General features: G+C 45.8%; 1 protein-coding gene across 1 annotated transcript in view; it reads right to left on the bottom strand.

Annotated features, from left to right (window-relative positions):
- Window positions 1–764: 764 nt before the first annotated feature.
- Window positions 765–12,403, bottom strand: part of PMFBP1 (polyamine modulated factor 1 binding protein 1) — a 61,284-nt gene continuing 49,645 nt past the window's right edge. The window contains 8 exon segments of the mRNA XM_021672528.2: window positions 765–833; window positions 1,325–1,586; window positions 1,588–1,620; window positions 5,358–5,435; window positions 5,961–6,068; window positions 7,181–7,348; window positions 7,652–7,819; window positions 8,366–8,530. Of these exon segments, the coding sequence (XP_021528203.2) occupies window positions 817–833; window positions 1,325–1,586; window positions 1,588–1,620; window positions 5,358–5,435; window positions 5,961–6,068; window positions 7,181–7,348; window positions 7,652–7,819; window positions 8,366–8,530 (999 nt within the window). The 3' untranslated portion in view covers window positions 765–816.

The following is a 12,403-nucleotide window of genomic DNA, read 5'->3' as shown; positions in this document are numbered from 1 at the left end:
TTCTTTCTTTCTTTTTTTTGAGACAGAGTTTTGCCCAGGTTGGAGTGCAATAGCACGATCTTGGCTCACCGCAACCTCTGCCTCCCAGGTTCAAGTGATTCTGCTGCCTCAGCCTCCCGAGTAGCTGGGATTACAGGTGTGCACCACCACGCCAGGCTAATTTTTTTCTATTTTCAGTAGAGATGGCGTTTCTCCATGTTGGTCAGGCTGGTTTCAAACTCCCAACCTCAGGTGATCTGCCCGCCTCAGCCTCCCAAAGTAGTAGGATTACCAGCATGAGCCACCGCGCCTGGCCTGCTCTTCCTTTCTTTTGGGTCTCAGGATTACTTCCTTTTTGGACTTTTTAGACTTTCTCTTTTTAAGTTTCAGATAGCGATGGAAATAAAAAAAGAAAAGGAGCTACTTATCACTTTTGTTGGTTTAAAAACAAATCCAGAAGTTTGCATTGGGGATTATGGCTTCCCTGTATATGGAAGAGACCAATACCTCTTAGAATCCAGAGAAAACAGGATGAACAGGTTGCTGGGGGCTTACAGGGCAGAAAGGTCTGCAAGACACCAAGAGCTCACCACAACTGCTGTGCTCATGCTCATGTCTTTATTTCAGAGTTTGGGCCTGGAGATGGTAGTAAGGTTCTAAAGCTCACTCCATTGCAGGAAGCAGGCTAAACTCAACAAAATGTTAGCATCTTACAACACAGGCTGGGACCTTGATATATTCCTGTAAGAGCTGATCCAGGTCAAGAGAGAGGGCTGAGAACTCACTATCCTCTGAAGAAACACGCGTGGAAATGTGGCTCAGGGCTAGACGAGGATTCTAGCAATACGAGGAACCTGAGGGAACAGGGAGGAAATGAGAGTTGTCATTAGAGGAGAAATTAATGAGGTGATTCCTTGAGGACTGGCCGCATGGCCAGGCAGCTCAGCTGCAGGGTGACTTCTTGCCTCTGGGATAACATGGAGTTTATGGGTAGCAGGAAAGGTGTCTGTGGACTCAGGCTGAGTAGGTAGCTGGGGTGCTCTTACGGGGTTTCCAGACACAGAAGGGAGATGCCTCTTCTACCTGTTCCCCAAGATGGGTCTGGGTCGGGGGGGACAGGTCTTGAGATGTGAGGGACTTGGGTATGATCAGATGATCTTAGATCAGAAGGGGTCTTAATTTGCCTCCTCCCTCTACAGACATCAAAACAACCATCTTTGGTCCCAAGTAGCTAAGAAAATGACTTGAGGTCACAAAAGACCTATTTTCTTCTTCCTACTTGAATTCTCCATCCAGTGATTTAAAGAAAAAAATCACACTTATTTTTGACAAATGGCAGACATACCTGGGCAGTGGGGCATCCTGATGTACTTGCTGAGGTCCATTCTTTGACCCACGTCCTGGGACAACCCCTTCCCGCCCGAGGTGCCGCACACCTTCCCCCTCGGTGTGGACTCCGTTCTGCTTGGACTTAGGGCTTTGGTGCATAGCCTCGTGTTCTCAGCTTTTGTCTTCTCTTCTATCTCATTCTTCAGGTTCTTGTTTTCCTGCTGCAGGTGGACCATTACATTGTGGAGGTGGCTGTGGGAAGGAGAGGAAGGACAGATGGGTGTTGGGGCTGCTGGCTCTGCTTGGTTCCCGCTAGAAAGGACAGATAAAGGTGTCACAGGGAAGAGCACAGATACCCAGGTCTGTTCAGAGCTGTGCTCTTACACATACTCTGTAGAAATGGAGGCCTACGTGAGTCCTGTGAAAGAAGCGCAGGCCTGGGGTCTGAGTGGACCAGGAGCTGGTACTCCTGCCTGACTCTGTCAGCTCTGGGCTTGTTTTCTTATCTGTCAGACGGGGACAATCAGGCCTGGCCTGACTGATGGGGTTCATACGAGGATCTGGTTTGATTAAATGATAGAAATTTAACTTGAAGAGCCGGAAGGCTGTTAGGGACAACTGTGACCATGTATCCTCAGGTTCTCGTGGCTGTACCTCAGAAATGCTCTCACCCAGCACCAGTGCCAAAGCCCGCATTCTCTCTGCCTCCCTTTGCTGAAGATTTGGGAGCAAAGGCGATCCCAGCTCTGTCAAGAACTTGGGCAAATTACTTAATCCCCATTATACAGATGAGGAAATGGAGACTGCCATGTAGGTAAGGGGAAAGATAATTTAGTGCATTCCCTGTGGCTCAATAAATGGCAACTTTTATTATCACTGTTGTGTGTCTCCAAACTGATGAGGGCAGGAGGTGAGAGTGAGCTCCAGACTTCCCACGCTGGAACTGTGACTCTGCCACTTACTAGCTGTGAGACCAGGGGCAAGTTACTTAGTTTCCCAGGTCTTCTCTTTCCTCATCCATAAATGGGGATCATGACTCTACTGAGCACAGGTCTTATGAAGATGAAATGAGTTCGTATGTGTGAAGCACTTAGTACCTCACACATAGCAAACAATATGTATTAGTTGAGCTAATATTATCATTAAAAGATGATTTTCTATCAGATAAGATCAAGAAAACTCAAGAGTGAGTTCTCTGTGAAACAGAACTTCCTGGACTTGGCACAATAGAAGAGAAAGACTGGTTATATGTTACCTTTAGAGTCTGACCACGTTTCTTTTAGTTATACCCTAGTGAAAGGTTTCACGGTCTTTTCTAGAGGAAACTGAGTAGAGAATTCATCCTCAACGTCTTCCCTGGGCATATGCTCTATGCTTTTGCTCTCTACAAACCTGGCCAACCTTGAGGATGCCTCTTCCCCTTCTGGTGACTCCTCACCCCCTGTGCCACTGGGTCTGGTGAGGGAGTCCCAGCAGTGCCCTCCTTCCCTGGCTCTCTGGCCCCTCCTGTCAGCCTCCCCAAAGCCTTTAATACCCCATACAGCTCATACAAGTCCTGGCTTCTCAATTCCTTGGTGGGTCTCATCCTTCTATTCAACTCATCCGTGCACCTAAGGTCAAAGCCTAGAATAGGGCTTTCCACCTGGGGTGCCACAAATGGGTTCCAGGTGTGAGGACATGCCCGCAGCCCTTGGGGCAGGGTCTGGGGCAGCCACTGCTTGGTCAGCTTTGCCACAAATATGCAAAACAAATGTGGTTACTTTTATCCTTCTTTTTTAGAGGCAGGGTCTCAGTCTGTCACCCAGGCCAGAATACAGTGGTATGAACATAGGTCACTACAGCCTCAACCTCTTGGGCTCAAGCAGTCCTCTCACCTCGGCCTCCTGATTAGCTGGGACCATAAGTGTGCACCACCATGCCAGGCGAGGCTAATTTTTTAAAATTTACTATACTTTAAGTTCTGGGGTACATGTACAGAACGTGCAGGTTACACAGTTACACACATGCCATGGTGGTTTGCTGCATCAATCACCCATCATCTACGTTAGGTATGTCTCCTAATGCTATCCCTCCCCTACATCCCCACCCCCTAACAGGCCCCAGTGTGTGACATTCCCCTTCCTGTGTCCATGTGTTCTCTTTGTTCAACTCCCACTTATGAGTGAGAAGATGCAGTGTTTGGTTTTCTGTTCTTGTGTTAGTTTGCTGCGGATGATGTCCCTGCAAAGGATGTGAACTCATTTTTTTTTATGGCTGTGTAGTAGCCCATGGTGTGTGTGTGTCACATTTTCTTTTTCAAGTCTATCATTGATGGGCATTTGGGTTGGTTCCAAGTCTTTGCTATTGTGAAGTTTCGCAATAAACATGTGTACATGTGTCTTTATGATAGAATAATTTATAATCCTTTGGGTATATACCCAGTAACGAGATCGCTGGGTCAAATGGTATTTCTAGTTCTAGATCCTTGAGGAATTGCCACACTGTCTTCCACAATGGTTGAACTAACTTACACTCCCACCAGCAGTGTAAAAGTGTTCTTATTTCTCCACATCCTCTCCAGCATCTGTTATCTCCTGACTTTTTAATGATCACTATTCTAACTGGTGTGAGTTGATATCTCATTGGGTTTTGATTTCTGGCTAGGCTAATTTTAAAATGTTTTGTAGAGGTGAGGTCTTGCTATGATGCCAGGCTAGTCTTAAACTCCTGGCCTCGAATGATCCTAAACTGTGGTCATTTTCTTTTTCACTTTTATTTTAGGTTCAAGGGTACAGGTGAAGGTTTGTTACATTGGTAAACTCATGTCACAGGAGTTTACATATTATTTTATCACCCAGGAATTAAGCCCAGTACCCAATAGTTATCTTTTCTGATCCTCTCCCTCCTCCCACCCTCCACCCTCAGATAGGCCCCAGTGTGTGTTATTTCCTTCTTTGTGTTCATAAGTTCTCATCATTTAGCTCCCACTTATAACTGAGAACATGTGGTATTTGGTTTTCTATTCCTGTGTCAGTTTGCTAAGGATAATAGCCTCTAGCTCCATCCATGTTCCCACAGTAGACATGATTTCATTCTTTTTTTTTTTGAGACTGAATCTCCCTCTGCTACCCAGGCTGGAGTGCAATGGGCAATCTTGGCTCACTGCAACCTGCGCCTCCCAGGTTCAAGTGATTCTCCCACCTCAGCTTCCCAAGTAGCTGGGACTATAGGCGTGCACCACCTCCCCATCTAATTTTTGTATTTTTTTAGTAGAGACAAGGTTTTGCCATGTTGGCCAGGCTGGTCTTGAAATCCTGACCTCAGGTGATCTACTGCCTCAGCCTCCCAAAGTGCTGGGATTATAGGCGTGAGCCACCGTGCGGCCAATTTCATTCTTTTTGATGGCTGCGTAGTATCCATGGTGAATATGTAAGGTCTGGTCGTTTTCTAAGTGTTCCCTGAGAAAAGGTTGGGAAGCGCTGTCCTAAGGCTTGTTACTTATTACTTTGCTACCTCTCAAATCTGTTTTAGACCTTCATACCTTCACCTTCATTCTCAAACTGGTAACACTCCTCCCATACCTCCCTCTTAGTGGACCCAGCTTTGGCCATGAGGGGAAGCAAGACCACAGTCCCCCAGATGAGCAGGTGGAACAGAAGGGCTCCTTCAACCTGGCCTGCTCACCTGATTATTTCATGAAGAGACGTTCCTTGTTTGTTCTTTCACTTAGGATCTCTGTTACAGCAACTCAGCCCTTGCCCTAACTAATCCAGTCTGTCTTTCAGTGCCCCTTCCCTGCTTAGCATCCTTGACCTCTGAGAACCATGAGAGCAGGAAGGAGCAAAAAGATGACTAAACCCGCTTTGTATTTTTGGCGAGGGAACTAAGGCCCTGAGAGGTCAAGTGATGTGCCCTAGGTCACACAGATGCAGATTCAGGACTTTGGGGTCTTTCCAAAGCACCCAGGCCTTTCCTGGGCTGATCAGCCTCTCAAGGGCTAAAGCCAGCCCTGGCTCCCTGCTGACCCTTCTCATCAGCTCCAGGAAGCAGCCAGGGTGGTGTAGGATGACTTACTCCTTTTCACCAGTCAGCTTGGCGATGTATTTCACCTGCTCTTGGAGATCGTTTCCTAGTTTCTCATTGGTGACCTTGTAATAAAATCACAGGATAAAAGAGCGGCCAGCCCCCAGCCTCCTGTGAGTAAGGGTACAGCTGGCTGAATGGGACGCTGGTGTTCTCAGCAAGACTGCTGCTGCAGCATCCCGGCCCCCCACATATCACCCTGTGCCCAGAGCTGGGGCCATCCTAGCACCTGGCAATTCAGAAGATTCTCTGAACTCAACTCCTATGCAAAATCCCTGTGACCTCCAGGTGAGTTCAAGGGAATGAGTTCAAGGGGGCCAGGCAGTGAAGCTGGATCCCAGGACCGGAAGAGGACATCTGAACCTCAGCAAGGCACCCCTTCCTTCTTGCCGCCGCTGTTTCCTGGTCAGCAGGGCTTTCCGGACCTGCCTGAGGGGTGAGCCCTCCTCTCCTTATTCCCATCCCTTGGTGGGCTGAGACTGGATCTGTTTTCCAGGAGTGCAGGGGTGTGTGTGACTAATCTTTGGCACTCGTGTGGCTCCTCAGCTCAGTCCAGGCCTCGGACCCTGCCTTCCTTTTTCCTTCCATACTCACTTCTGCTGTTTCGCCCATTGCTCCAGGTTGGTCATAATCTGATCGTTCTCTCTGTGGAGCCTACAGGTGTCTTTGGGCACACACCGCTGGGGCAAGCAGCAGGGCTTGGGTACAAGAAGAAAATGAGACAGTCAGGGGTGGGAGCACAGGCCTGTCACCCGTCCTTCCGAGTCAGGCCTCTTCTGTCTTCCTGGGAAAACAAAACTTGACCCTGCTATCCAACCTGAGGCCAGAGTTGGAGTTGCCACCCAGGGCGTCCTCTGGCTATGTGGGTGGCATGTCACACAAAGGTGACACATCTGAGAAGGTACCATTTGTGGTGGTGACATAGTAGATTTGTACACTTATGGTTTTCAGTCCGAAGGCATTAAAGTGACTTGTCCTTGTGCTAAGCCAATTTTCTAACAGATGGAAGAAAAACATCTGGAGGAAGATATACCTTTTTTTTCTCTCTCTCTCTTTTTTTTTTTTGACAGTCTTGCTCTGTCATTCAGGCTGGAGTGCAGTGGCGTGATCACGGCTCACAGCAGCCTAACCTACCCCTGGCTCAAGCTATCCTCCCACCTCAGCCTGCTGAGTAGCTGGGACCACAGGCATAGGCCACCATGCCCAGCTAACGTTTAAATGTTTTGTAGAGATGAGGTCTTGCTATATTGCCCAGGCTGGTCTCAAACTCCTGTCCTCAAGTGATACTCCTGGACTCAAGTGATCCTCCTGCCTTGGCCTCCCAAAGTGTAGGGATTGCAGTCGTGAGCCATTCTGCCTGGCCCAAGATGCCTCTAGTTTGAGCAAAGGCCCAGTGGTCACCCAAATGTCCTGGGGCCTCCTGCCATAAACTTCACTGCTTAGGGAGCTGGGTCTGGGACATGCCCAGGTCACTGAGCCAATTCCACTGTAGGGTCCAGGGCTGCTGAAAGTGTCAGGAAGTACTCTGGAAGGGCACCCAGTGGACAAGGTCAGGGATAGCTGGTGTACCTGACAGTCTTTTCTCTAGAATGGGGCCTTCATTATGCTCAGTATCTATCAACAAAGCCACAAGAACACAGGTGTGTTGAGCCAGCAACTGTGGCCCTTGCTTTGCGCTAAATGGAGGAGGTGCCCTTTCCTTTGCTCCCAGGTTCCTCCACCCCCACCAAGGGCTGTCTGGCATCTGGGTGGTCATGGGATGTGCCTGAAGGTGCTGAGAGGAGGCGCTCAGAAGCTGAGACATGCCCACCTCCTTTTCGTCTGCAAGGAGGTTCTCTTTCAGGGCAGCCATCTCCTCCTGGAACTCCCTGAGCTGCTCCTCTTTGGCTGCCAGCATCTTGAGGTCATTCTGGTGTTGCTTCTGCCACTGAAGCACCTGGCAGCTCATCTCCTCTAGCTTCTTGTCGAAGGCGTGCACCTGCGCGGGAGAGCAAAGTGAGGAGGAGGACCCCAGCCGGCCTCCCTGACCCCAGGACCCACAAGGAGGCCAGAGGGTACTTCCTGGGCCTTGAGACATGTTGGGGGTATTTTCTTCTCAGCGGCCAGCAGAGGGCACCCATGCTCCGATCTTTGCCGCCTCTGTCTGAAGTTCAGGGAGCCAAGAGAGTGGAGGGAACCTATCAGCCCAAGGAAACGGCTTAGTACTAAATAATTCTGGATGCAAGAGGTGACCTGTGGACCCCTACCAGGAAGGCAGCCCAAGCCCCTGGCTGCTCCTCACCTCTAGCTCACTCTCCTGGTGGAAGCCCTGCAATTTCTTTAATTCCATATTGAGCTTTTTCATCCTTTCCTCATAAGCAATGATTTCCTCCTCCAGCTGGGCTTTCTTTTCTTGGGTCTGTGTCAAGCTTCGCTGCAGGCGCTTTGTCTCTGAGGTCACGTGATTGAGCTTCCAGGAAAGACAAAGGGGATGGATGGCTGTCAGAGCCTTTGGCCCTTTCTGCTGAGTCCTGAATGGAGGAGGGTTCTAGTCCCTTCCTGTTCTCTGCCCTGGGTGACACAGACAGTCACCTTACCTAGTATCCCAGAGAGGGGTGGGAAATGACAGTGGTTGGTTTTCTCTACCCCACTTTCTCCTTCCTACCCACTCCCTCCATTTCTTCTCCTTCCAATACCATGAACTGACAGGCCAGCCACGATCAGCACAGAATGGGGCATGAATTTCCCTGACAATCCAGACTTTGGGAAAACTTGGCTCCTGAGTCACCCATGGGCAGAAAAGCTTGCTAGATTTGGCCTTGATCTTTGTCCTCTTCCTCTGCCCTCCACCCACCTCCAAACCTCACAAAGAGGAAGCAGGCCTTCTCTGGACAGACATCCCAGCCCACACAAGGGTTTGAGATGGCCCCAATGACAGTCAGTAAGCAGGAAATTGGCTTCTGTGCCTCTCCCGCTACCTGAAAACAGCCCTGGCGACTAAAGGGTGTGGCCTCACCTTCTCGAGGGCTCGTGTCAGGTCATCCTGGCAGGCAGCTGACTTCTGGGATAACGCATCATAGGCTTCTTTGGTGACCGTGGTCTGGAGATAGTGCTGCTCCTTCTGCAGAGCTTTGTCCCGCTGGGCCTGCAGGCTCATTAAGGACTCCTTCTGAAGGGCTATCTTTAGGGAGACAGAGCAGAACTGTCAGGGTGGTAGCTCAGGGTCATAGAGGCATTCTCTGTGCCTATAGGAAATAAGCAAGAGCTAGTCTCTCTCCTGTCTGCAACAACCTGCAGAGTCCGTGTTAACACCCACATCTTCACTTCAGCATTGTAAAGGTAGAGCTGTCTTTCCAGGCTCTCTTGCACCCCCAGCCATATTTCCCTTTCTAGTTTGCGTTTCCCTCAATACCAGGAGAACCAGCAGTGCTGGGAGGGCATGATATGCCAAGTACACAGAAAGTCTCTCACATACTCTGCAGCCTTTGATAAAGATCCGGATCCGATTCGGGGTTAGTGGATATGATAACAACGTTTCCTTTGTGTGTGATGCCTCACTTAGTTCCTGATGTGATTCACTAGACTTGATGTGCCAGGAAAGCAGGATTGTGTGTGTGTTTTTCTTCCTGCTGTTTCCCCATTGCTGTAACTCAGGGCTTGGGACGTGATAGGGGCTCAGTAAATGCTCAAAAATGGTTTAATTCTGTCTGTGTGAAATATTGCATTTTTTGGAGTTAGAGATCAATTGATCAACATGTTAAGAAACATGTAGTTCTGATAGAAGCATGTGTAAAAGCTGAAGTCTGTTTTCAACTTGGTAATGAGTATTCATGGTATAGTTAAAAGGAAGTTGAGCTCTGGAGTCAGAAAAATCTGGGTTGAGGTCCAGGTTTTATCATGTACTTATTTCTCTGGCCTCACTTTCTGCTTCCACAAATTGGAATCATTTTAACTGTTTCATGGAATTTTTATGATGATCAAATGAGATGATACATGTAAAAAGGGCTTTGTTTTACTGTACAACTATGAGTTATTGTCATAGACACACAGAGCAACTGGCCTTCCTATATACTTTAAGTATGGGACAGAGATCTGCTTCTGAGTCTGGAAGCCAAAGGGGACCTCAGAAATTCATATGCCTGACTTGTGCTCTTTGGTATTCTAGCACACCTGCATCTGAAAGTGGCTATGCACACAGAAACACATTCTTTTGGATTTTCTTGTTTTATCTCCAGTAACTGCTCAGTGCTTCAAGTTTATTACTTTTTTAGATAAAATTTTGAGTACTTTTGGCCCTGGGAATTAGTGAGATGAAAAGTGGTAGACTGGACTTGTGACACTATATTTTACATGTCCTGGTAGTGAAACTATTCCTAAAGATGAAATAATTTGGTCTTCTGAAAACAGAAGTGCATCTTTTCTGGGGACTTCTGAAAAACATGGAGTCAGCAGGGTCTGCCCAGTAAACTAGAGGAATCATTGGAGAAACTATAATTTACTGTCAGTGCTTGGTAAGTGATGGCTGAACTGAGAAATGTCACTATAGAGGTGAGACACTAAAACAGAGGATAGTGAAAAAAAATCACAGTGAAGCTAGAAGCTAAAATGGAAGATTAAAAAAAAATTTTTGTTAACATGAGTGGTTTAGCTTGGAGAAAGATTCTAAAAATCTACATATAGACATGTAAATTACAGAATCAAGACATTCTAGTCAAAGTTCTAATAAAAGATCTATTCTCTCTGCTGTCAATGGTATCAGGTCTAGATGGTTTTATAGGTGAATTTCATGAAGTCGTCTTTGATTCCTCACTTTCTCTCACATTAATTCCATCAGCTAGACTGGTCAATTCTAGCTAGACCTCCAAAACACATCCTAAATTTGCTCCCTTCCTTCTTCACTGATACCCCTCTAGCCTGGACAGCAATAACTTCCTAAATGGTCTCCTCATTTCCATACTTATCACTCCCTCCAATCCATTTCCATGCAGTAGTCAAAGCTACGTTTTGAAAACTTAGATCAAATCACCTCCCCTGTCCCTTTGAGGAAATCCATCAATGGCTTTCTGATGCTTTTAGAATAAAACCCCAAATTTCTTAACAGAGGCCATAATGTCTGTCCCTGTTTCCTTTCTAATCTCATTCTATACCAATGTCTCCCTTGATCAATGCATTACAATCATACTGACCTTATTTCACTTCTTAGACTGTGCTGAGTGTTATATTAAAAGAGTGAGACATGATGCACAATCAAGACTCATACTAGGAATGCAAGGGTAGGCCAAAATCGGGATCAATTACTTAATTTGTTTTATTCACCACATTATTTAATTCATTTCCCATTTGCCCCCCAAGAATACTGCACTGGCAGTGAGCTGTACTTTTTTTTTTTTTTTCTAAATGGGAAATGGGTTAAGAATAAGGATGATAGAATCATCTTTTATTTTTTTTAAAGCATTTGATAAAATTCAACATTCATATTAATAAAACTCTTAGTAATGTGGAACTGAAAAAGTCTGCTAAAGGACAGCAACAAGAAGGCTACAGGGAACATCATACTAAAACAGAGGCATTCCTTTAAGTTAAATGCCAGAAAACAATGCCTGCTAATACTGCTGCTGTTGAACATCAAACTGTAGGTACTGTCCAATGCAATAGGCAAGAAAAATTATATAAATATAAATATTGCAAGGAAATATTAGAAAACTGTTGTTGCTTGCAAATAATATAATCATATACTTAAAAAATCCATAAGTAACTAAAAAACAATTACGACTTATAAGTGAGTTCAATAAGATGTTCAAATACAAACTGAATATGTAAAAAATAAATGAGCTTTCCTATTATTGAAAGTAATTAATTTATAAAATACTGTGGAAATATTCTTGAAACAAAGAGATGGAAAAGACCTCAAGATATATTGCCTTGGCTTCAGATGGAAAAATCTAAAATTAAAATATGGAATATTAATGAAATGAAGTGCATTCTAGAAAAAAAAAACCAAAGCTTCTTTCTAGTGGCTGTTTCAATTAAGTTTTCCATATGTGGAGTATGCTTTTTTTTTTTTTAGATGGAGTCTCGCTCTGTCACCTAGGCTGGAGTGCAATGGCATGATCTCTCAGCTCACTGCAACTTCTGCCTCCTGAGTTCAAGTGATTCTCCTGCCTTAGCCTCCTGAATAGCTGGGATTACAGGCATCTGCCACCAAGCCCAGCTAACTTTTGTATTTTTAGTAGAGGTGGGGTTTCACCATGTTGGCCAGGCTGGTCTTGAACTCCTGACCTCATGATCTGCCCACCTTGGCCTCCCAAAGTGCTGGGATTACAGGTGTCAGCCACCGTGCCTGGCCAGGGTATGCTTTTTAAAAGCTGAACATGCTTATTCATACACACAAATTACCTAGCATCCTGATTCTCATTAAAGGTATTCTGAAATTAGTGCTTTTACTTTCACATTTGCTTGGTTATCTTTCTTTTGGCAAATATGACAATACGTTCATACTAAATACATAGGAATCTGAATATCACATGTGTTCATGGAGGTTCCTTAGGGATCTGAGTGACTCAGACTTCAACTCTGGATCACACTCAAGAAGAGATTATTATCTCTGGAGGATAACTCCAAGAACATCAGTGCCTCAGGTCTGTGCTGTATAATATAGTAGCTACTAGCCACATGAGGCTATTTACATTTAAATAAATGTAACAATAATTAACATTAATTACAATTACAAATTCAGTTCCTCAGTTATACTAGGCCATATTCTAATCACTCAATGGCCACATGTGGCTAAAGGCTAGCACTGGCAACTCAAACATACAACTTTTCCATCATCACAGAAAGGCAGCAAGTACTACTGGGCAGTGCTAATTTCATACTTAGAAAAGTCAACTACTTTAAGATTCATTTTTATATTATGAAGGAATAAAGGCTGCTTGGCTTTTCATCTGTAGCCCAAGAGACCATCTACCAAGGTGTTAAGTTTTTCTCTTGCCCAGAAAGATGGAATGGATTCAGCTGGAGAAAGTATGGCTGCTTATGATGAGGGAGAAATGGG

The sequence above is a fragment of the Aotus nancymaae genome, unplaced genomic scaffold (assembly GCF_030222135.1).
Source record: "Aotus nancymaae isolate 86718 unplaced genomic scaffold, 86718_ANA_hifiasm-v0.15.2.pri h1tg000030l, whole genome shotgun sequence".
NCBI lineage: Eukaryota > Metazoa > Chordata > Mammalia > Primates > Aotidae > Aotus > Aotus nancymaae.
Note: the sequence above shows the minus strand (reverse complement) of the source record. Positions and strands in the feature narration are given on the sequence as shown.